Source organism: Triturus cristatus, chromosome 7 (assembly GCF_964204655.1).
Source record: "Triturus cristatus chromosome 7, aTriCri1.1, whole genome shotgun sequence".
NCBI lineage: Eukaryota > Metazoa > Chordata > Amphibia > Caudata > Salamandridae > Triturus > Triturus cristatus.
In genome coordinates, this window is record NC_140590.1 from 1520903779 (window position 1) to 1520930370 (window position 26592).

General features: G+C 46.3%; 1 protein-coding gene across 1 annotated transcript in view; it reads left to right on the top strand.

The window, feature by feature from the left end:
• Positions 1-26592, top strand: part of SPO11 (SPO11 initiator of meiotic double strand breaks) — an 898758-nt gene that overhangs the window by 246342 nt on the left and 625824 nt on the right. Inside the window, exon 5 of the mRNA XM_085614575.1 lies at positions 14341-14407. Within this exon, the coding sequence (XP_085470701.1) occupies positions 14341-14407 (67 nt within the window). The remainder of the gene's footprint in view (positions 1-14340; positions 14408-26592) is intronic.

Consider the following 26592-nt stretch of genomic DNA (forward strand, 5'->3'; position numbering starts at 1 on the left):
ACAGGAGGCCTATACTGTCAATGGTACTGCCAATTCTGCACTTGGAACATTTCGAGATGACTTCTGGCGGAACAGGTCTGGCAATACTAATACCCTTTTTTGCTCGACCAACTCATCAACATTGCTATTATCAACGGATGAACTCGGTGAGATGGTGGTATTTAACTCAACTTCTCGACAAACATTTTCCAAATTTCGCGCCAGAAGGCTACTACCTGATGTACAAAACACTCTGAATGTTATAAATGTGCGGGGCCGTGTCTGCATCCATGGCTTGGGAACTAAGAAAGTTGGTACTAGTATCTGTGACATCATTAAAAAGGTAAAGTCTACTCCAAAGTTGGTGGCGTCTCCCAACACTTATTTTTTCTGTGGCACAGCAGCCTATACTTGGCTCCCCCACAACTGGTCTGGCACATGCTATCTGGCCTTCCTCTTTCCACCAACGTATTCTACCCATGGAAATTGCCACCTGTTGATGAAGGGTGCTTTACGCCGCTCACGTAGGGGTGTCATATCGGCTGAGGATACAGTAGGCCAGGAAGCCGGGGACTTCTTTAAGGGTTTCCTGCCATTCTGGGGCCCCATGGCAAACAGTCTGGCTATACGAGGACTGATCAGGGTCCTTGAGGCCACTATCACAGAAACAGCTGGTGCCCTCTCCAACGTCACTGCAGAGCTACAGGCGAACCGCCTTGTAGCACTTCAAAATCGTATGGTCCTTGACATCATCCTCGCTGATCGTGGTGGTGTGTGTAAATTGATTGGCTCCAGCTGCTGTGTGTATGTTCCAGATAATGCACCTACAGTATATGATGCCATCCAACGTCTGCATCACCTTTCCTCTGAAATTCATCAAGATAAAGGCAACTGGTCCCTCACAGGCTGGATCTGGGGCTTCCTTTCCCAATGGGGATGGAGGGTCCTCGTCTTCCTTACCTTGGGAGTGGCTGTCCTAGTCTCCTGTTGTTTGTGTGTTCAGTGCCTGCCAATGCACTGTGCAAGGTGTGTCCAGGCTCTTAAGCTTCCACCCCCAAACATTCACGACACCAATATGAAGATGATGCTCCAACAAGAAACAGATGATCTCATGAATATAGACATTTCGTAATGGTTTTGCCACTCAATGGCAAAAGGATGGTCTGAGGAAAAGTGTCCTTCTTGTCGGCATCCATTATTTTAGCGTTGCCATTTCGTGTCAAACACCTCTGCATGACCCTCCTGGTCGTTTCTACTGATGCTTGCCAAAGTTCTAACTGTCACGACCGCCCTGCCCTTCCTGCTCCTTGCGGTTAAGCCAATTCCAAAAAGGGGAACAGAGAATTGGCCTCTCACCGCCCTCGGACTGGACTCCTGCAAGCACCCATCCTGTTTCGCAAGACTTGGTCACGACGCTGTGCCAGAATTTGTTTCTTTCACATATCCTGTTTGTCAAGATCTGTTTGATTGTTTCACGTACATATCCCGTTTGGCAAGATCTGTCCTAATTGATTGCACCATCTGTTGCAGCACCAGTCCTGCCTGAACGAAGAATGGCGTAACTACTGCCCCATCCGAACTGGTTCCTTAGGGTGGGGAAATATGTATATAAGGCCTGTAAGATGCGGAGTAAAGCAGCAGCCTCCTCTGTCTTGTCACCGACGAGCTTGGGACTCTGTTCCATAGCCCGGGATATTTGAATAAAAACTTGTTCCTCCTGCAGACGAAGGCACCTGTGTCTCCTTTTTCGATATAAGGAGGGTATGGTAGACTTGGGCGGTTCCCCCACCACCGAGACCCAGTAAGTGGGTATTACGGCTCTACATATTGGAAACAATTCTTATGAAATCAGCCATTTTACCTATCAGTGAAAGAATCAAACGTAGCCAAAATATCAAATTTAATTTTGATATTTCCTGATTCTATGCAGTTTATAAAATGATTAAATAAGACCTAAAACATGCTTCTAAACCGTGCATCTTTAGACCAAAGACAACAAAACTGAAAAAAGTAAAAGGAAGAAGAAACAATATTTTAGTGACATATCTAAATAACAAAACTCAAGCAGAAAAATGTTAGCATAGTCTGTCTTGCTGTTACCTTTTATAACAAAGTTACATTGTATTGGGCCCTTCAGGAAGAATTAAAATGACTCTTTCACGCTCCTTTACCTTTCTTTGAATGACATTTAGGGTATGGCTGTGCAGGTGTTTTTTCAGAGTTTATATGTTAACACTGGTAATGGCTGTCTCCCTTTCGGTGGGATTTTATCAGTTATCATAGGTTTAAACCAAAAACAGGATAGTATACCTATGGCCCTTGTGCTTTGGATGCTTGAAGGATGCGGTCTCTATCCGTTAGTTGAAAAGTCTCGCCATAATTGACCAGGGGAGTGCTCCCGGCGGCGGTCTTTGGCTTGGCACTCTGTGCTCTCACTCCACTGAAAAAACTGTGATTGTTCACCAACTAGTACTGTTTACATAAACCACATTTCAAGATAAAGTTCCAAGCTAGGGCCCTCAGTCCGCTTCGAGAGGTCCACAATGCACACACTGTTCCTATAACACCACAGTTTGCCATCTTCAGTTTTCAATTTCAGGTATCATACTTCCCCCTAGAAAGCTTTGATGTGTGTTTCCATATCGCTCACTTAAGGACGAAGCGCTGCCAATGCAGACTGATTAATCTCCACCCATTCCACTAGCTTCCTGTGGTCTGCTCTCAGCATCACCACTTATGTTACGTTATAGGTTGTATAGAGCGCACAGCTGCCCCAGCAAAAGGGAATCAAGGCGCTAATTGTAGCAGATTATAGGAGGAGACTGAAAAGAGAGAGGCAAGGCCTATAGCGTAGAGAAAAGATGAGTTTTAATAGCTTTACGGAAAGAGGTGTGGTTGTTGATACTACGAATATGAACCGGGAGAGAGCTCCAGAGTTTCGCAGCCAGGGCGTGGAAAGAGAGACCACCTGCTTGCTCTTTCCTCACCCGAGGAACAACCGCCAGATGCTGGCCCAAAGATCGTATATGGCGAGTGGGTGTGTAGGGTGAGAGCAGGTTCGCCAGGATATCTGGGGAAAGGAAATGCATGATTTTGTGGGCAATACAGACTGACTTAAACTCAATGCGTTTCGCCACTGGCAGCCAGTGAAGTCTGCAGATGGCGTTGGTTGTGGGGCAGGTTCTTGGGAGGCCAAGTAGGGTTCTGGCAGCCGCATTTTGAGCCCTTTGCAGATGTAGGATTTCTGCCTTATTAGCCCCTAGGTAAAGTTAACTAGCATAGTCCAGCCTAGATAGAATGGAGGCCTGAATGATGACTTGGTGAACTGTTGGATCAAAGAAGCCCAGCAGTGGTTTGAGCCCACGCAGGAGTCCAAAACAGGTCCCAGCTACTTTTTTAGTTTGGGCCTGGAAGTTAAGGGCAGAATCAACCCAAACTCCCAGGTTTTTGATCACCTGTCGAGGGGCGGGTGCACAACCCAAAGTCAGAGGCCACCAGCTCTCAGTCCACAACTCAGTATCTTTCCCCACTAGCAGAATCTCTGATTTGCTTGCATTTAGCTGGAGACAGTTGGCAGTCATCCACTCTGCTACAGCTGTTAGATCGCTGAACTTAAGAGCGTCCTGTATGGAGTCATCAGAGAGTGCCACTACCAGCTGGGTATCGTCAGCATAGGATACCACTGTTAGTCCTCTGCTCCTGGCTACCACTGCTAAGGGGTTGGACATAGAGATTGAATAACGTTGGGCTCAACGCTGAGCCCTGTGGAACCCCTTGTTTAATAGTGTGTATCAGGGAGATGTAAGGGGGGGCCGCCACCTGGAAAGTTCTTTCAGCTAGAAAAGAGGCAAATCAGCCTATTGCCATACCCTCAATGCCAGCCTTCTCCAGACGTTGTGACAGAATCCGATGGGACACTGTGTCAAACGCGGCGCTAAGTTCTAACAGTATCAGCGCCGATGTTCGCCCAGCATCTAATGTCTCCCTCAGGTGTTGGGTCACAGCTAGGAGGGCAGTCTCCGTGCTGTGGCCTGGTGCGGAAACCATTCTGAGAGGAGTCAAGCAAGTTGTTATTTTCTTAGAAACCTGCCAGAATGGAGTTGATGTAGACTCCGCGATTTTGGAAACCCAAGGCAGGAGAGAGATAGGGCGAAAGTTCTCCGGTTTAGAGCTATCCAATGTGGTTTTCTTTAGGAGAGGGACAACCAAGGACTGTTTCCAAGCCCTGGGGACAACCACCATAGACAGGGACATGTTAATCATCTGACGAAAAGGAGAGAGGAGCAGAGGCAGAGAATTAAGGAATTGCTCAGGTTTAAGAGGATCTGCAGGAGAGCCTGACTTAACTTTCCTGCACATCGCAAACCTCAGTAGCCACTACATCGAATTTGGGATCCAATGTGGAATTCACATCCTGGATAGCCTTCAATATGTCATCCAACTGGGTGGTGTGTTCCTGCGCCGCAACATCAGGGGTGGCATGCATTCCCGGCGAGGAAGCTTGAGTCACCATCTCGCCATTGAAGAGTCCACTGTGGCTTCCAGGTGTCACCCCTTTCGGTTTCACCATGGTGACCGGGATGATTGGCACCAACACCGGACTCCCAGCAACTCTGTATTATGAGCCAAACAAAGGGTGGAGTGCTGGGGCTCTACCCTGTTATCAGGTTGCTTGTTGAATGGCCTCTATACAGTCCTGTTTCACCTCACCCGAGTGAGGTCGCCTTGCACAGATCTGGCCCTACCAGGCCATCCTAGGTCTTTAGTGTCTCGTCATGCTCCACTGGGCCGACATAAAGGAAGACAGCCCCGCCCCCTAGGTGATACTCTGTGCGCACCCACCAGTGGGGGGAGTGTCCACATCCACCTCGAAGAATATCCATAGACGGAACCCTGCACTCCAATAGAGGTCTCCGCGATTCTCTGACTGAGTCCCAGTCAGGGGGCTACGTGTTTGTTTTGAGAGAGGTAGGAGAGACGACCACAGTGCACCCAACCTCCTGCCCCCGTCAAGTACGGCTGATGCGCTGGTCCCGCGTCACCAAGGCCCAGGACCGTTGGTCCCTGTAATGTGGGCTCAATTATTCCGCGTCTGGCACCCATCTTTCTCCCAGGAGCTGGCCCAGCAATGCAACTCGGACGAGACAGCGTGAGATCCTCTTCACGGCGCTGAGGGGGTATGGAGATCAGCCGGCCCCACCGCTAAGCCAGACAGCGAGATACGGGGCTTCGCTCGCTACACCCGCTCTCCTTTCTCCTCCATCAGGACCCACGGGCCACGGCAGCACCCCTGGTGTCCGGGCCGCAGCACGCCGCTGGCACCAGGTTTCCCAATCAACCGCTAGCAGTTCTCAAGGTCCCCGGAGGTCGATTTAGGAGGCAAGGATCGCAGCCAGGGTAGTTCAGGATGCTAGCAGGGGGAAGACTTACAACAAACAAATGATGGACGGAATGCTGACAATGCAGACATTCTCCCCCAGTCAAGAGATCTGGGTTAAATCCATCGTTCTTTTGCCCACTACACCACCCCAGTTTAGACATGGCCATATGCAAATCAGTCTTGACCCTGTGCCTCATGGGAACAGTCCAGCCCGAACTGCCAAGCCATGTCTTCCCTGGACCGGAATCAAGCATCTTAGGACCGGTTTCTGGCTATCAGCCGTCATCAGCCAGGATAGCTTGACTCCAGTGGCGTAGTGAGCACGGGTCCCACGTCTGGGAATACCCATCCCACTTAGGGCGAAAAGCGTTACAACAAACAAATGATGGACGGAATGCTGACAATGCAGACATTCTCCCCCAGTCAAGAGATCTGGGTTAAATCCATCGTTCTTTTGCCCACTACACCACCCCAGTTTAGACATGGCCATATGCAAATCAGTCTTGACCCTGTGCCTCATGGGAACAGTCCAGCCCGAACTGCCAAGCCATGTCTTCCCTGGACCGGAATCAAGCATCCTAGGACCGGTTTCTGGCTATCAGCCGTCATCAGCCAGGATAGCTTGACTCCAGTGGCGTAGTGAGCACGGGTCCCACGTCTGGGAAAACCCATCCCACTTAGGGCGAAAAGCGTTACAACAAACAAATGATGGACGGAATGCTGACAATGCAGACATTCTCCCCCAGTCAAGAGATCTGGGTTAAATCCAGCAGGGGGAAGACTGTCAGAGCGCTGAGCCGAGCGACTTACTCAGTTGCCATCTTGGTCACGCATCCCGCTTGCTCCATTGTTAACTCTCCAAAGGTTGTTAAGTTTGTTCTTATAGTCTGTTCTTTGGGAATATCAGAGAGAAACCCGTGATGGAGAAGTAAAAGTTACTTTGTTGCATTCCTAGTACGCCATCATCGCATTCCTCTCTGAAGTCCCATTTTTAGATTCTTCTCGATGCAATGATAGGGCAGCAACACAAGTTCTTGATTAGTCATGCTGAGCTTTTCACGTTTGTGCACACTAAATATAGGAGCATTTTTCTCGCCTTTCTTTTTGTTTTGAGAAATGCATGTGTTCTAAAATATGACTAATTTAGTTGATTAGGTTACGTTTTTACATCTGGCTTGACAGTGCAGCTGTCCTCATACCACCAGAAAAAGAGATGTACAAAGTACTCCATAGAGAGAGGAGCTTTCACTCTGCTTACATGTCATGCGCCTTAGTTACAGGACTTAATTGGGCAGCAATTGTGTTAGTCTTCTTAAAAGTAGTTCGACTTCCTCTGCCGTGGCATCAGCTGATATATACCATGCGCCTCTGACACCAGTGAGCGAGGACAAAGCCCCTTTGGTGATTGCAGCAATGCTTGCCCTGTGACGGCACCTGCCCCAAGGAAAACCTGCATTCAACTGTGTGTTTCTAAGGGCTGTTGAAATATTACCTGCTGTCTCATGCGCTGACAACGCTAATGGGGGCTGTAGTTTTCGAGTCCTTAAAAAGCCCCTGGGGCTCACTCATATGTCAAGTAGTTTCTCTAGGGCATCAGAACTCTTGTCCATCCTCGAGTCCACTGTCATCTCCCTACACTCAGAGACAAAGAGAGGTGGTGGGCAGTACAGTGCAGGCTAGAGGTGTATAAAGGCACTTCATCTCATTGCCACTTGTTCATCTCTTTCTCTCTGGCATCTGCAGTGCTGCTGTCTCTCATCAGTGAGGCACTGGGAGATGGAACTGAAAATGTGAAACCTGCAAATAAGGTTCAAAAGCCACACTAAAGATGGTGTCTACGCGCTCCTGCAGCATTGCTCTGTGGCATTATTGCCCTGTCCACACAACTCCTAAGCAAGGGTTGATAACAGTCCATACTGCTCTGCTGTGAACTGCTATGGTTTAGCACACACACACCTCCAAACATAACCTGGTGACAAACTCAAATCCATATCATGATGTTGCCTTCAGTCAAAACCTCATCCACCCCACCCGCCCTAGCTTTGCTTGTCTGCAGAAGCATCCCTCATAGATCTGGTATGAAAGCCTCTGGTACAGTAGACTACAACGTGAAGGCTGAGCTGGGTAGCTTAAACTCTGCTTTAATTGTACTTCCTGCTTCGAGTATGGGCTCCTTATTTTGATGTACATCCATGATGCAAAAATATACATGTACACTAACAAACACGTATACAACTGCACACACACATACACCATACAATACACAGATACACACATGCAACACCAACATTACTGCCTTCCTCCTGTTTGATAGTGCAGCTGATACATGACTGCACTCTCTATCCACTGCCCTTTTTCCTGTCGTTTGCATCAATCCTGTTCCTCCAGTCTAGCAGAGAAGCTGAACTGTGACTGCATTTAGTCTAACACACACACGTCGATCACATGGAATTATTATACACAGGCATCCACTCCACATTGTCCCTCACTTCTCTCTGCCCCCTTTCTCCATTCTTGTAGGGGAAGTGGGAGTGTGGCTGCACTAATTCTACTCATCACCACCTCTCTCCTGTTCACTCACCCTCGGATCCAGGACAAGAGTTGGGGGTATACGCAGGTGGACGGAGTCCACCCACTAATTTCACAGGGTTAACTCAGTCCACCCTGCCAAGAATTTGGGCCCCACTGACTAATGTGCTGAACTCGTCCCGGTGTAATCTCCAAACATCGGGACACTTTCAGTAGCGCCTGCACGTTCTCTGCTTTCCATCTGCAACAAGCAACAACGTGCAGGCGGGAACGGGGCTTTCCTATTTTACAGCCCTCCTGGGCCCATAACAAAGGCCGAATTTGAGGGGTCATCAGGCCTCTTTTTTTCGAGTCTCTTTGCTGGGAGCAGCCAGGAGCCTCACACCTGATGCAAAGGAAGCGGAGGGGAAACAAAGACTCACACCTTGTTAGCACTTCACATATACTTAAGAGAGGCAGCTTTTCACTTTGTTCAGTCCCTGTTTATGAGATATGCATGCACTGTAAGAATGTCAGATGTGTTGGTCTTTCCCAGTATTTACACAAAACAAATTGCAATTATATGGAGCTTATTTCCCCTGAGAGGGCGTTGAAATAATTTAAGTACTATTATTTTTTATTGTATAGCCCTACTCATCCCAATCAGGGTCAGATCGGTAACGCGGACACTCGGGAAATGGCCGAAGGGCCGGTAGCCGAGTTCTAGCAGTGGGCTGCTTTTTTGGGTAGTCTGTGCTGTTAGTATGCTTCCAGCAGCCCAGTGGGTGCCTGCGTGGCCTTTCTAGAGGCAGATGGGCGAAGGTATCACTCTGTTTCTCTCGCTGGACCGGCCCATTAATGTATGCTGACTGAGCGGGAGCAGGGGGCCTGATCAGAAGTGATCTCACTTGCATTCATGTGTGGCTCAGCAGTGTAAACTGATCTCTGCATTTAAAAAAAAATCCCTTTTCTTTTCATAAAACTTCGCTGAAGCAGTGTTTTGCGGAAAGGCACTATGCCAATGTGGGTGAATTTTTTTGGGTGTGCCTCAGCCGATTTTTGATCTCAATCCAACCCTGATCCCAATGCAGGTTGTCAGAGCGCTTTACATCAACATGTGCATATTTACATGTACAATAAATGATATAGGTTTGTAAATGAACGAACAAGATGTGTTACATAAAACTGGGGATTGCAAGGTGTAGAAGTCAGATATCGTTTTCCATAGCTCACTGTGCTTTTATCCTTGCAATGCACTCAAACTTACTCATGATGGACCTGCTAAACATATATGTGAGGGCTTTGGATCTGATGTCACTTCTTGTGATGCCACTTCCTGTAAAGTCATGGCTTGTGATGCCACTTTATATGATGTCAATTCCTGTGATGCCATGCCGTGATGTTGTGCGCCGTGATGTCCCTTGCATACTGCCTAACTAGGTTAGTCCCGCTACTTTTTTGAGGGGATTTGTGCCCTGCTTGGATCCATGTGTGACTAGGTCCTTCATCTGAGTTTTTTCTTTTCCTCGTTAACCTGTTGTCCTAATTTTGTACTGGGTTCCATGGGACCAGGTACCAGATGCCAGTGTGCTGTGTGGGAAGCCATGACTTGAGCGGCTGTGGACCAGGGAAATGTGACAGGACTAGCTTTTAGGTCTCGCCTACGCAGTGCGCATGCGCTGCATAGGAAAAAGACCTTTTATAATCGACACAGCTTTGCAGGCAAAAACGTGCCCGCGTTGCATTGCTTTCAATGGTAATACGTGCACGTTTGGCGATTCCCATGCAGGAGCGACATTTGGCGTCATGTGTTAGCAATTATCGCTCCTGGCGCTGCTCGCTCCCGCAAGGGAAACGCTTTCACTTTAGCCGCTACTTGTTTTTTTTACTTTTAGCTCTCTTACTTTTGCAATTTACTGTGCATACGGAGGTGCCAGTTGCAAGACTTAGTTATATTGTACAACACAATGGAGTATTGTTTTGTACGTCATTATTTGACATTGAGCCCGTGGACACGCACCCACCCCCATGATGAAAACGTTCCAACACATGGGTTACGGTACCGACGGCGTGTCCCTGCCTTCTCGCACTTTCCCAACTTGCAATCACTATGTGCCCCAGTAGTGTGGCGGTGGCTGCTTGAAAACGGCGTTTACTCTTCAATGTTCTCCCCCCTCACAGACACACACGCCTCAGACCCTCCCACCCGGCAGCGTACTTCTCCATGCACTTCATGTCCCCCCCGCACTGCTGCCCACCAGTCTCCATGCACAGACATGTATGCCCATCCGCCCCCGCCTGCCTCCACCTCACCCGAGCAGCCCCCTCACAGCCCACCGCTTGCAATTAGGATTTTTTTTTGCCACCGGGGAAGAAAGTGAGGGAAAGAAAGCGCACCCACCTCTCTGAGCGCGCGCAGCAGCTTGCCTCTCTCTGCAGCACACAATGCAGCTTCATGAAACTTGGCAGGCAGTTCTCTTTTGGGGAGGGCTGAGGTCTGTCCCTGTCCAGCCCTCCCTCACCACACCCCTTGAAGTGTATGTACTGCGTGTAACTGATAGCACTGGTAGAACCTCCTCTGTCCTTCTATGGGCCTGGAAGGGGCTTTCCTCGCGTCTAATACAACCCTAGTCTGCTGGGAACTTTAGCAGAACATAATGCGCACAGCCTCGCTGTTCAACCTTGTTTTAACCAGCCGACCGCAGGCACCTATACACACAGTACAGCATTACCAGGCAGGTACCCAGGAAATGCACGGCGATTGAGTACCGAATTATATGGTTGGAGCAATACATTATGTGGCAAAAAGGGAAGTTATGTGGCATAATGTAACGTATTCTATGGCAGCCTTATTTTGCCGTTTTGTCACTTTAAATCAATAGTGCCTTGGCAACATTTTTACCTCTTTAGCACTGTTTAATATCTGAATAAAGGAAGCAGGGAATGAAAGGTGACAGGTTCACCTTTGCAAATGGTTTGCCACTTTATCCAGTGTTGGACTGGCTTTTCGGGCAGCCTCGCAGCCTGGCACTGCCAGATGAGCCATCTTCAAAGGGCCAGTGTGTGGGCTGTGACTGTCTTGGTTCCAGAACCAACAAGCATTGGCATAGCCAATGGGTCTCGCCTTTGGAACCTTATAAGTATTTAGTTATGCAGTACAATATCCTTGGTGCAACAACATCAACTGTTGCATGGCTAAACACTTACAAGGTCCCAAATGCGAGACCTATTGGCTATGCCAATGCTTGTTGCACAGTAGCAGTGGATTAACAGCACTTCATATACCCTTACCAACTTACCACCTACAACTTCTTTTATGCAGGGCAGCTGAACCATCACCAGAAAGAGCCTGTTAGACACACCTCAGACAACTCCTATCAGTAGACTGGCAGTAAGTTTACTCTCTTTAACGCCCTTCCCCCAATTGCCCCGCACACCCATTCTTGCTCTTTCCGATTTTGGAATACTGCAAGAATTTATTTGCGTTTCACTTGCTTTACTAAAACGCTCAAACAACTGTAAGGACTCGTCCAAGGGACTTGAGACAGCGTCCGATAATATTCCACAAATCTCCTCCCTGTGATGGCAGGTAAGAGAGCACATATGCAGAAAAAGGGATTTAAGAGTGAAACGAGAAACCTCTTCTATTGGAGTCCGAATGGATGGCGTTTCGTAGCAGGTCATCGATGGAACAGCTCACAGTAGAAAGGTGAAATCCCATATAAGGAGCGTTGACAAGAGCCAGAGATTACCAGGAGGCCCTCTCCGAATTTGAGTTGAGAGCATTGGAGGCAGCTGGTGAAATCCCCAGATGCCTTTTTAGGTCTCGCCTGGCGACGCAGCGCAAAAGCGCTGTCGCCAGCGAGATCTATTGTTACTGACTTGCTTCGAAAGGGAGACAGGAGATGTGCACGAGCAGGATGGACTGGAATTGTGAACGCGCTCGTGAACGCGTACGACGGCGTTAGATTAACTCGCAGGAGAAACAAACAGACTTGCTTTTTTTTCCAAAAGCTTCCATGTCAATTGCAAGCAAACCTAAAAACAAAGAGACTACAAGGCGCCTTCAGTACACCCACCCTGCACGTTCTAGCTCGCTAGAAGCATTCCGTACAACCGCTTTTAAAAACCCTGTCCTTATCTCATCCCCCGCACGCTCCTGGTTGGGCCCTTACCTCAGTTGTTGCTCTGTTGACAGCCGGCAGCTCCACAATCTCCACAGCCCACTCACAGCTGCCTCTGCCTCCCCCTTGTCTATAGTTTTTTGGCATGGTGGTGCAGCAGTCCTCCCCTGCCAAGTCCCAGTGCGTGGCTAGGCTTCTCGATCGCGTCGCATCACCATTCCCCAGCGCGCCCGGACAGCCAATGTGCACGCTCACGGTGTGTCTTCTCTTAAGTCTGTCTTAAGTTTGTCTTAAGTTTGTCTTAAGTCTGTCTTAAGTCTGTCTTAAGTCTGTCTTAAGTTTGTCTTAAGTCTGTCTTAAGTTTGTCTTAAGTTTGTCTTAAGAAAAACTTAAGACAAAATCCTAACTTCTGTGAATACCAACAGTAGTAAGTTTAGGATTTTGTCTTAAGTTAGTTCTGTGAATCGGCCCCAATGCCTTTTATTTATGTTTGGTTTTTTAAAACATAAATAAAAGACATTGTCATTTACAATGCCAATATCTTAAACTCGCGTAAATGCGAGACCTATTGCATTGCAAATGCTTGTTTGAGTTTGCCAAAGTCACAGCCCAACAGATACAAAACATGAAGAGGAAAGGAGAAAATTAACAAAGGTGCTGAAACTCTAATGGTGAACAAACTGAGCGGGGAAGGAACCCTACAACACAGCAAGTCACACGGACTGTTTCCCACTGCTGCTAATTAAAGTCAACAGGAAGAACCCGCTCTAACCCACTGACCGACAGGACACATCTGAATGGTTCTTTGCCTCAGGTTATACTCCCTCCGAGCTCCACCTTCACAGTGCCGTCCTATATCTCTTCCAACCCTGCCCAGGTCTCGCTGCATTCCTTATAATCAGTGATTTCTTTTTATATGATAATCTACAAGTAGGTGTTTATCTTCTTACAGAACTGGCTAGCCGAGGGCACTGTGACAATCATCTCCTGACACCTACCTTACAATAGCTCTAACCTTACAATTATTTTCGCCCTAGGATTGTATAGGGGATAGGGAGAGGAGTGCTGGGGATAAGGAGCGTGTGGCTATTACTGCTGCTCTGCCTAAACAGCCACACTAACTCTGCCCCACAGAAGAAAGGAGCTCATCTGGAGCCACCTTCCCTGTTATGGACAGGTTTTAAATGAAGCTGAGCTGTGCATCACTCATCACTCATCTTGAAATCTAGTCTGTGCAAGGCTTTCCAACACATGCTTGGCACTGTGTGAATGTGGTTCTTCACCAGGTGGCCTTCTGTGAGGGATGACACAGTTTGTGAAATGGTGGCACCGTGTGAATGGCAGGCCTGACACGCACAAATGCAGGTGCACATCAAAATATTACATGCTCATAAATCAACACAAATACATGTGCACATACGCAAAACCATGCACATAAAAAGGCATATTCATATTCATACAAACCACACCATTACATATACATATACACCTGATATCCATATACCTTTACCCCTCCCTTCTTGTGCCCACCCCGTCCGGTCTTCCAGCCCCTCTAATGTGGCCCCTCCTCTCAGTGAGTATAATCAAAGGTCTGTAAAAAGTTTAATTTTCTTTAAAAACTACCCGTACTTTTTGCTTTGTCAATGGCGCTGGCATAGTTTTCAAGAAAAACATTTTTAGCCTTGTGGAGAGGTATGCGTAAACCTGTGGTGTAATGAGAATAACCCCTGGGCCCCTTTCTTCAGTGGGACATATTCTACATTTCATGGTTTCTATACAACTGTACAGGACACTGTCGTTACATGCTGCTCTTGCCATGGTTCTTAAAAGTGGGTTACCATTACCATATATAACCCTTTCATGCTTTTTCTTTTTCAAAGACAGAATCCGTATCTATGCGTGGAGATAGCCTATCCTTTCTGAAGTCAGAGAAAAGGCCCATGATGTAGGTCTAGAATTGCATATAAGTAACTTTTCCTCATGCATGTTCAAAATATCCTTGCTTTTTACATGGAGATCAGATTACATTAAAGATCTGTTATATTAAATTAGCGTCACCATTACATTGTTTTCGACGGATGCATAAAACCCACTAAGATTTTGTTTCTTCATTTACCCATGCCATAATAATTTACTGTAAACGCGATTTGGCAAGTACATTTTAGGTGAACAAATCTCTTATTAAAAACACTCTATCTTAGACACATTTGTTATCCTGGTTCATAGCACTTAAGAATGTATTGCCTACGCTGCCAACATAAATCTAAATAACTTGCAAATTGAGTGCCTGGTGAGCTTAATATTTCTCTTGTGCCATAATTTATGGGCTCGGCATGTTTTCTGTTACAGCTCTCATTCTTAAAATACTATCCATGATTTACAAGATGGTGCAGAAAAATACCTACGCAACTAAGAGGTAATTTTTTTCTAATCATTACTTTTTCGGAATGTTAATGAATTTATTTACGTTATTAGATGCTGAATGGGTTAACACTTTGTAAATCTCTGCTGTTTTATTGCAAATCATGACTCGCAACTCCTTGTCAGCAACCTTCTGAATTTTTTCAAAAATGTGATTTGCTGGAGAGGGGCTCAACGTTTTTTCAACCTTATTGAAACTAGTGAGTCAGCACTGACTCAAATGTTTTTTGACAAGGGAAAAAAAAATCCCAGCCATGGTTAGAGTGGTGTCCAATTAGTGGTGCCCGACCAAGTAGCGTGCTGAGAAGCACCCAGAGGCATGGAATACACACCTAGAAACTCAAAAAACGTTCTAAGCACGTTAATCGTTATTTTCACGAAAAGCTGGTGGATCACAACAGCTGTCATTTTAGGTGGACAAATCTACCAGCTGTCATTTTAGGTGAAGGAAAAAGCCACCATTTTGTGTTGAAAGCCCATGAGTTTGCAACCACATTTTAAAGAAAATATATTAAAAAAATGAAAGAAAAATATGGGAAAATTATTTTTCACCCACAACAAAAAAAGTATAACACATGCTGCCGAAGGGCTTCTGCAGTAGGAGTTGGCCACCAGTGATACTTAAGTTGCAGGACCTGGCTGCAGGCCATGGCCTGCGTCCAAACCAGCGACACAGGGCTGAAGAGTGTTCACAGTGGGGATGAGCTGTCCGCAGCGGGTCTGCAGTAGCCCTGATGTAGAGTTTGGAGCAGGGCCTGTCTGCAGGTCAACCTACACTACACACAATGTATATATGTGCTGCAAATCCTTTTGTTCACAAACAACTTAATGCATTCTGGCTACACAGAGCCCTACTTCAGGGTGAGGAGCCATGTTTATATTTGCATTATTTATACCACCCAGCGACATAATCCTGTAGACAGAGAAAGTATTGTTAGTGTTATTGCACACAGTAGTCTTTTCTTATGGTATACCTATATAACTCATTTCTTATCATTAAACTACATCTAAAAAGATTTCTTTATAAATAATATGTATCTTATCATATTGAAGCAGTAACATCCTTGGATGAATCTCAACAAACGACGCATACACAATTATTATTAGGCTCAAAAACGTGTTACCAACAATCTGTTACAAACAAAATTGACAGCTGTTGCTATTAGGTACCTCATGCCCATGGGGACAATGTACCATTCATCCATTGATCACATGTACATTGTTCCCAGGTGGGCCACTTTTACAAAAAATCAATATTTGTAATGAATTGATTTATTTCTCAAAACAATAATTGCAACTACTCCATATTGAATCGATCATGACTAAACTGGCAACTATCAGTAATGGTGAAAAATGATTCATTCCTCTCCATTGAGCAAGCTGCATATATTATCATCAATTGTGCTCATCAGTAGTTTATTTTACATTGATTTCTCTTCAGCTGTTCCCTAGGTCAGTTTGATATTTTTTCCGGTAAAAGAAAAGATTTAATTTAAAAAAGCTAGAAATCAAAGAATTCACAAAAATGTGCACGCTGCTCTTATCAGAAAAAGACAGTTACCATATTTTGTAAGTGCACAAATAATTATCCTTTTATTTTCAACTCTCTGGGTTCCTTCGTGTCTAGTTCCATTTAGACTCTAGCCTTCTAAATGCTAATTATCTAGTTTCCCTCTTCCTAGGTTTATATACTCTGTCAATAATAGACTATTCAGGAGGTCTTCCTTCCCTTCATGCCATTTCGCAAATCTGCATGATTTCTTATTGCCCCTACATGCTGTAAAATTCTTTTGTGAGCCTGCAAAACAGTTCTCTATAGATAGCTCTTTCAGCATGATCACACCAGCATATATACAACATGATCTGTTTTACATGTTAGAATTTCATTTTTCTTCTTTAGGAATGTTTGAGAAAAGTGTAAAATAATATTTGCAGTCTACGCTATGTTTACAAGCTTTGCAGCTTTTGCAGCACTTGAAACCATCCATCCCCTTTGGCCATTTACGCCTCTTTGTTGCAAAATCACTATATACCTCTGTCTTTTAACAATAGTGCTTTACAGTTTTTATGGCTGGTCTTCTAGGTATCAATTGCCCTATCACTGGCTGCGATATTATCACCTTCCAGTGCCTATCCATGATTATTCCTACTTTATGATGTTGATTACTACAGGTTGTAATTCGACCTGTTCTTAGTCTCTTTCCTGCCTCATATTAACTCCTCCCTGTGTGAAAGCTATTAGCTTGCAAGATGCTGTTTGCTGATCTATCTTCACTGAAAAAACAAAGGTTAAAATGATGTTATAGTTAGGTGAAAATGTCATTACTAAGCTAACTAGAACTCGTGCCCCCCACCATGCCTAGTGTCATCAGTTCTGTCATTTGAAATGTTATCATTATGTCATCTATGATTTAATTGAGCTTGTAATGAGTGATGCTGTCAGTGAGGTCATAAGCAGAGGATAGTGGGGCACAAGTTTCAGTTAGCTCAGGGTTAATTTGGGGTTTGTTAATGTAAAGTAAGATCTAATTATCATACTCAATCCCCTGTGGGTGGCCAACCCCCCTGCCTGCATGTGGTGTTGGATGCAGAACCTGGCCTGTGGCTAAGACCTGCGCCCACCCATCCACGGGCGACGAATTCAATGCTGCACACGGCTAAAGCAGTGCATCGTATTGGGTTGGGTGCAGGGCTCTGCATTGGCCAAGCCCTGTGACCAAACCCTCGCAGGCAGCCAACCCCATGAACTCCCACTCCACATTTTTTTATTCATTTTCCCAGTGCCTCGGTACTCCTGCAAGATATATGCTATTGTTTAAACATTTTCAGGGCACGATTGCCGAGCCCCCATGTTCAGTAATGGCAGACGCAACATTTCTTCTGATGTTTCGGTCACCAACCAGAGAACTCACTCCCGCAGGACTATCTTGCTCCAAAGAAAGCGAAATGACTGACGAGAGAAAGAGTTTGCTCCTCAGTCACGCTTTATTTTTTTTTAAACTGGTCCTGTAGGACACCAAGGGACCAACCATCCAGATATCTCTATTTTGTAACCTTCATTTTTCAAAAACAAGTGAACGGATTAACACCAAAGCACGCTTTCTGGATAAAGATCGAGCTTTCAGACAAATTTGGCATAATTCTGTTCAACCGTTTTGGCTGTAGCACTAGCTAAAATTCCCTATGGAAACTGCACGTGGAAAAAGAGCTTTGGGACCCTCCCCTTTGTCTCGGCCCTTTCTTCACAGATCATCCCAAAACTTTCAAGGAAGGAGCTGAGGTGGGGGAACTTTTTTTATGAAAGTTTCTTTTTTTAAATCTCTTTATTCAGTTTTTGCATTTTTCCCCAGAGATCAGCACAATAAACACAACCAGATACAAAATACGAAAATACGAGATTTTAAGAAGAAGCAAACAAATGTTACATAGGCTTATTATAGAACATCAGAAAGTAAATAAAGCACATTTTTTGCAGAAGGAGGCCGATTTTTATCACAAAACATTAATCTGGGTTCTTGCAGAAACACTTAAACTAAGCCAGTACATTGAACTCCACCCACATACTTGGCTTATTTGCCTAATTACTGGCAGTAACTATGAATCCTTCCATCTTGCTAGGGGAGCCCAAATACTCCGTCCTAACAATTTCGATTTCTTCCCCTTTCTTTCATAAATCGCTCTTTCTAATGTATAAATAGAGAGTAACCGGGCAAGCCATTGATGAAAAGTAGGGGCGAAGGGTCAAGCCAGGCAGAAGCGATATTCATCCGTAGTCCAGCCATAGCCACAAAAAGAAATTGATAAGCCATCTCATTTTGTTCCATCCTGCTTACTCCCAGCAAAACTAAATCGAAAGTTGGTATAATCTTTAACCCTAATGACCGGTCTAAAAATTCTACAATAGATTCTAGTAAGCCCTGCAGACGTGGGCAGGATGCAAACATATGCACGAGGTCTGCTGCCACCGCCCCGCACCGAGGACACGTAATCCCAGATAGCCCACCCCACTGTGCTAGTCTTGCCGGGGTATGATATAAAGCAAAGACAGTTTTAAAGTTTTGCACCTGAAGCCCGGCAGATCGCAGAACCGTTCGAGCTAGCTCTAAGGATTCTGTAAGCGCCTATGGCGCGGCCCCCACACGTTCCACCCATTTATTCTCATGTTAGCTAAATCGTCCTTTTTTAGGCCTATTAATTCTGCATACGATAGCCTAATGATACCCTTAGTACTGCCTCTCATAATGTTTATGATTTTATTACTGCTAAACCCAATAAGCCCCCCAATCTTTTTAGAAAAAAAACTACGTAGCTGCAAGTATTTAAAAAAATGACCCCTTTCCAACCCGAACTCGAGCTGGATATCGCTAAATTGGCGAAACCCTTCATTCAATATTAGGTCCCCAGCCATCCGAACTCCGTTTGTTGCCCATACTGCCATTACCTCATCTGAGAAGATTTCCGGAAAGGTGGGATTTTTATAAAGCAAAGTATAGTGATTAAGTCTCCCCAAACCAATCTTTTTTTTTAAAGCCCCCCAAATCTTGAAGGCAGAGAGAAGAGTCTTACATTTTGCCCTCTTATAGTAGCTGGGCTCCGTAAATTTCCCAAAACAGTTCTCAGCCTGCTCCCCCAATAGCAACTTATAAACATCAGGAAGTTCTATTTCCCCATCCAGATCCCTGGAACATGACCCAACCAGTATGCCCATGTATTGGAGAGTAGCAGCCTAGTAATAGCTTTGAAAATCAGGAACTGAAAACCCCCCTTTCTCCCGTGGTAAAGACATAAATCGAAAGGCCCTCCTAGTTTTCGTGTGTGCCCAAATAAATCGATTAACAATACCTTCCAAAATAACAAACCAAGATTTTTGAAACTCCAACGGGATTGCCCTAAGCAAATAAAGAATCTTTGGTAAGAATATCATCTTTACCACGTTACAACGTCCATAAAGAGATAAAATCCACTCTCACCTTCCTAATTACTGGCTCAATATTCTTGGCTACCAGATTCTCTAAATCAGACACGATCCTAATACCCAGGTATATTGCTGAGTCTGTAACACGAGAATCTTCAATGTTAACAAAACGATTCTTTATAACTTGAGTTTTCGTTCTATTTAGTGCATACCCTGAATATATGCCAAATTCTTGTGCAATTGACTCCACCACCGTCAGCGCCGAGAGCGGATCAGCGGTGATAATGGCCACATCGTCAGCATAAGCTAAAACTTTAGATTCAACACCCTGACATATAATTGGGAAAATTCCATTATTAGCCTCAAATAGCCGTATTAAAGGGTCCATATATATAGCAAATAGCAGGGGCGAAGATGGACAACCCTGCCGAGTCCCCCGTTGGATATTAAAAGGCAGAGTATTGCTACCGTTAAGCCTTAAGCGAGCTGTGGGAGCCAGGTAAAGTACCTGAATAGCTTTAATAAAGAATTCCCCCAACCCAAACCATCTCAATGATTCCCACAGAAAATCCCAAGAGACCCTATCGAATGCTTTTTCACCATCTAATAACAAAGCAGCCATAGGGTCCCCTGAGATCTCCGTGGCATCAAAGAGTGTTATCACCCACCGTACATGCTGTGTGGTTCCACAGCCCATTATAAACTCATGTTGACAGGGGTGAATAGTTTTCTTTAATATATTGTTTAGCCTCGTGGCTATTACTTTCGAAAATATTTTAACATCACAGTTCAATAATGTTATGGGGTGATAAGAGCCTGGCTCCCTAGGTGGCTTATCTTTTTTTAGGAAAACTGTAATGTCCGCTCCTGCCCAAGACTCAGGTGCGGGTCCCCCCCCCCCTTTGAGCCAAAAAAATAACCTCAGTCAAGTCTGGTCCAATAATATCTTTGAATATTTTGTAGAACTCTAGCGAAATCTGGTCAGGACCATCTGCTTTACCAGATGGTAAATCTTTTAGAGCCCCTATTATTTCTTCATAAGAGAACACCCTCTTGAGTTCATCCCTATCCGCCGGGTCTACCTTGTGTACGGGTTTTTTATCTAAAATGTTTAGTGTTAGATCTGGGGGTCTCTAGTTGGCAGAGGTAAGTACCTTAGACCAAATAGGGACCCTTGCTTCTAGTCAGAGTACAGGGACACATACGGTAGATAACCCCTGCTCACCCTCTAGGTAGCTTGGCTCGAGCAGACAGGCTTATCCCCAAGGCAATGTGTAAAGTATTCGCACTTAACATCTACAATGAACCCCCTAGTACACCACAAACGTGGACCACACAGGTAAGTATATCAAAAATATAACTTTATCTAGTTTCAGCAGTGGAAATCAATTATCATAGCGTTGCACATTAATCGTTTTCTTAGGTTGATAGGAGCGTAAAAAGATAGTCTCTAGTCTCTCGTGTGAATTCCACAGAGAATATGTTCGTAGGCTCTTAGTTCTTAAGACACGTTATTCAGTGGTGCCCCTGCGCTTGCAACTGTAGCGCTCCTCTCCGGCTGTTCCTTCGATGGTAACCAGGTGATTATACCTTGCGCGGCAGTCCCCGAGCCCCCCACACGCTATGCGGGATGATCTGGACTTGCGAAGGATGCTACTACAGTAAGCCGGGTTCCCTCTCCCTCTACAGACTCACCAGGATGGGGCCCGGGGTGCGAGGACTCGGCGTGTTGGAAGGTTTCTTCGGTGCAGGGCTCCTGCAACTCGCTAGCGCTGGCCAATCCGGTCGCGGCTCTCTCGTCGAGACCCCAGTGACATCGACAGATGTCCCCGGGCAACAACCAATCGCAGCGCAGCTCCTCCGGCCAAGCCTCCACAAACCACCAATCGGGTCGCGGCCTTCTCGCTTCTTCCTCCGCGGCTTTGCGGAGCGAGTTGGTCGAGACGTCGCCGGGCTTCACAGCGGCTCAGAAGGCACCCACGATCTTTTAGGCTGGCAGGAATTCACGTGCCGATGAGCACGCCGATCTCCTCTCCACGGCAGCCGGTTTCAGGCAGGACTCGGTGCGGCGCTCTCAAGCAAAGCGGAGAGCAGCCAGCGCAGTTCACGGGCAGAACAGAGTCTTGTAGTCGCGGCAACCTTGATGTCCCTGGGTTGCCAAACAGGAGGCCAGTTCTTCTCAGGCCCTTGGAGATTCAGAGTTTGAAGACACAGCACACAGCAAAGTCTTGTTTTTAGGTCAAGCAGGCAGGGTCACAGCACACAGCAAAGTCCCTTCTCCTCCTCAGCTTCAGTTGTACAGCAGGACAGGTCAGCCCTTAGAGCACACAGCAAGGCAATCTTCCTTCAGTCCTTCAGCGGTCCGTCTTTCAGCAGAGGTTCCTCTTGATTGTAGAATCTAAAAATCTGTTGTCAGGGGTCCTTTACTTATACCCCTAAAAGTCTTTGAAGTCTTTGTGCAAGTGGGCCCTGAGCCCGGTGTGATCCAGTTCTGGGTGTTGCTGGAGCACTTTGTTTTCCTGGCTTCTTCTTTCCTTTCAGAGTGAGGGGCAGAGTCGTCAGCCGCCCAGCAGGAGGTGGAGCCAGCACTGTGGCAGGCAGGCACATCCCTATTCACTCCCAGGTGCTACCTCCTCCTTCCACTCTACTTGCAAATGTCGTCATTCAGCAAAGGGCTGACTCAGCCAACCCCCTGGGGGATCCCCAGCCCCTGTCACTCTCCAACCAGACAGTCAATCCACAAGCATGCCCAGGCACACAGAAGGGTCAGACAAGAGAACAGCTACTCTCTAAAAAGTACTATTTTCCAACTCAGGATTTAAAAACAGCCTCTCCTAACAGATGTGTTATTAAATGCTGTGCTCAGGGATATCAAACACTCATGTCTTATCTTGTTCCTATGAGAAGATAGGCTGATAACCATTGGCACCAGCCTCCCCCATGTTAGCCTATGGAGCAAGATAACCTTGCAGCAGTGAACACACAAAATGGCCGCTGTTCACTACCAGAGCATGGTACCTGCACTAGTACATGCTCTACCTTTTACATACACTGCACCCTGCCCAGGGGGGTACCTTGGGCCTTCCATAGGGATGACTGATGTGCACAAAAAGGGAAGGGTTAGGCCCGGCCAGTGTGGACACTGGCCAGGAGGACATGGCAGTCCGGGGACTGCAGGCAGGCCTGCGGCGGCAGGCCTGAGACACCATTTTAGGGCTACACAGGTGGGTGGCGCAATCAGCGCTGCAGACCCACTAGTAGCATCTGTCATCACCAGCCCTGGCACACACAGTGCACTTTACTAGGGACTTCCTGGTGATACAGATATGCCAATCAGGTATATCCAATCGATACGATATTTTACACAGGGAGCACTTACACTCTGGCACTCATTAGCAGTGGCAGAGCGTCCAAAGCATCTAAACCAGCAAAAACGAAATCCAGCACAGCATCAAAAATCCAGGTAGTAGAGGCAAAAGATAGGGGAAAAACCCACGCCAAGGATGTCAGGTCTAACATTTAGTATATCCAGTGGCACCACTAGTGATTCTCTGCTATATAGATGCTGATAAAAATGCCTAAAGGTCTCTTGAATCCCTAGCGCGTCGGTTATAACCTTCCCATCAGCATCGTAAATTTCAGAGATCTCCCCAGCCGCCATTTGTTTCCTTGCTCTTACAGCCAGAGTATGCCCCACTCATTATATTCATAACAATGCTCTTTTCTCGCCAGATAAATCTCTGCCGCTTTTGCAGCAAAATTATCACCTGCCTCAACCTTTTTTATAGCCAGCTGAAATATTATTTCTTCTATCAGCCCTCCCGTGCTAATAGCAGTAGCTACAGCCTCTTCCAGTTTATTAAATTTTTCTCTAATCTCCGCTAGTGGTTTCGCCTCTAACAACCCGCTTTAAAAGCGTCCCAGACCATTCCCGCGCCAGAACTCCCTCGGTTAAAATCCCAAAATTCCTTAATCCAACCCTTCATATATATAACATAATCAGGATCATATAACAACCTCCGGTCAAAGGTCCATCCCCGAGTTTGCTTATCACCCCCCTCCCCCCCCCCCCAACAAATTAACAGTAAGAACTAACGGGTTATGATCCGACATTATCCGAGGGTACCTCTCAATACGAGAGTTAGAAATAAACTGGTGTGAAACAAATAAGTAGTCCAAGCGAGAGATTACCTTATGTGGTGCAGAATCTGTAGATTTCACATATGCCCATACATTTATCAGAGCATTATTGCTAACCAAATTTGCTAAAGCAACACCAACCCTTTTTTTTCCGGCAGTACTTGCTCCCTGGCATACCCACCGGACCCCCAAACCATGGATATTGAAATCCCCACAAATAATCATAGGGGTGGGCCACATGGCCAACCTAGAATCTAGAGCCTCTAGCATTTCTGGATCATCACATGTTGATCCATAAAGAGAGCATAGTGTAAATTTGAAACCATTTAATAATCATTCAATCACCACCCACCGACCCCATTGATCAGCAGACTTTCTTAAAACTCTTACATCATTCCTCCGGGTGAGGATTGCAACCCCCCTAGTACGAGAGCCCTGTGTCGTATGCACCAAAAGTTTAAATCCCAGTTGTTCCATTATACGTGCTCTGCTACCTTCTATATGTGTCTCTTGAACACAAAGAAGATCTGCGCGAAGAGACAAGCCAGATTGCCACCTTATTCCTCTTATTCTGGTCATTTAAACCACAAATATTAACTGTCACAATCCGCAAACTCATGAGTAAAAATTCCCTGTTTCCTTATTGTAAACCCACATCCTCCTGCTTTTGTTTAATATCTCCATACTTGCATTTATACTTGTCAGGACTGTTCGGACATCCTCTAATAACCAGGCACAGACATTTTGCCTCCAATTACGCAGCTCCTTCATAAACCTCACAAATTGTGCTAACTCATATTGTGCTGAACCCAAACAAGACCCCCCCGAGAGAACAACCTCACAACCTCCCCCCACTCCCCCCTACACCCCTTACAGGCAACTAGGTCAATCATGACCTAAGTATGGCCGCTGAGTTTCCACCTCCAGCAACGCCAACCCCCCCCTCGAGTGTCCCCACATACCACTTATTAACCAGCCTCAATGGACTAATCCTTAGCATTGCTCAACCCGGTAGACCCCCAGCCCCGAAAATTCAAAAATAGGAAACCAAGGCGGCTAACAAAATTATACTTCATAGTAAGTTTCCCATCACACCGTGACCCCCGCAGAACATTAATAACAAACCATAGTGGCTAGCACAATTATACTTTAGTCATCCCATGTGGCCCCCCCTCTGCGATATTGGCTATGGCCCTCTGACCCCTCATTTCGTTTAACTCCGCTAGAAATTCCTGGGCTTTTACCTCAGAAAAAACATTTTAACCCTCCCTTTATGAATAACCTTGAGTCGTGCGGGAAACAGCAAGAAAGCTTTGCAACCCACCCCCTGAACGGGTTATCATCTGCCATAGTCTCCATCTTCGCTCGACCGTTGTGTGGCAAAAGTCCGGCCGACCGAAGAAGGTGTACCCCTCAAATGTTCGCTTTGAGTCAGGTCTGGCCCGGTCTGGTATAGCCTGCCTTAGCAAAAAATTGTCAACAAAAATCAAGATGGCTCTGGGTCGCTCCCCTTGGTTTTTCGTCTGGGTTCTCCTGAACATTGGGAAGCGATGAGCCCGCTGTACTTCCATCTCCCAGTTCCAGTGGGCAAGATCCGGAAAAGCACCCTTCAGCAGCTTAACAACGAAGGCCATGATATTCTTTCCCTCCACGTTTTCCTCCAGGCCAAGCAACCGGACATTATTGCGGCGCTGCCGATTTTCGAATTCCTCAAGCTTCCAGCATACATCTAGTGATTGTTTTTCCTGTGTAGCCTTAAATGATTGTAGTTTCTCCACCGCCTCCTCTACAGCAGCTGTTCGTTCTTCCACATGAGTAACTCTCTCAGACATATCGGTACACAGCTTGTTCGTCTTGCGGATGGCCCCCTGCAGTTTTTTCGCTGCAAGTAGCGATCTCTTACTTTCCTGTCTGGCCTCCCCCTGCATCTGTTTAAGAGTTACATACAGTAACTCCAGTGTCGGAGAAGGAGGCATATTGCCAGAATTATTGATTCCTCGTGTACCACTTTGTAACAGGTTTCCTGATTCAGGTCCGCTACCGGTGCAGGCTGTCAGCATAGATGCGAGTAGTCCCATTCAAGCTTCCTAGTAGCTGAGTCCGAAGATCTCCCTTTAGTCCTGGCCCTTCGTTTGGAGATCATAGATCGACTGCGATGCGTCTTCTGTGTGGCCGATGAGGCGGTCTCTTGTGATGATTCCAGCTCGCAAATCTCTGAAGTGTCAGCATCATCATTCAATGAAAAAAATGTATCTACTTCCGGGGAAGGCAAGGGTACACTCGTCCAAGAAGCTACAGTCCCATGGTTATTCTGATCTCCTGAAGTACTGCTAATATTACCACCGTCGATTTCCAGTGTATCTGGTACTGCCTGAACTTGCGCTGATGTATTACACTGAGACTGGATTGATTGACAATCTGTATTCTTAGAGACGGTATCTAGACTAAACCCAGTGGCAGAGGCATTACAGTCTTTGTCCTTATCCTTGCGTTCATTTGCAGTCTTATGCTCATCCATTATAGTAGCCATAGTAACCATAGTCTGAGAGTTTGCCTCCTCCAAAGTCTCATTTAAGGATATCGTAGGTGGGAGCCCCCCTGCTATATTTACATCCATTGCACCACTCAGTTCCGAACAACCAGCAGAGTTCTCTGGAGCCTGAGACTGTAACTGTAACGGAAGCTGGGAGAGAGAACGACTAATCACAGAATCCACCTGGGCAGCCACAGGAAAATCAATGCCCTGTACACCTAGGGCCGGAACATCCGCCAAAAAAAGTAAGCTATCATCGTTTCCAGATACAGCAGGTATTACAGGGGCAGAAGCAGGGAGGCCAGCTGGAAAATCAGCAGTGCTTGGGGGTATTAACGCCGTAGTGCCTATCACCCCAAAAACCTCCAGAACCGAAGGCTGTCGCATAGTACCTTCCGCGGCAACAGTGGCTGCAGCGCATAGCCTTGTACCGCCCGCCATGCCAACATCCTGCGATCTACCACCCTCACCTTTCTTTTTGGGGCCACCTCGCCGCTTCTGTCCAGAATCTGCACCCATGTCCTGCGCACCGTCCCTCGAAACACCTCTGATCTCCTTGGCCGCAACCCTGGCTGCAGCCTTAGCGTCGTTC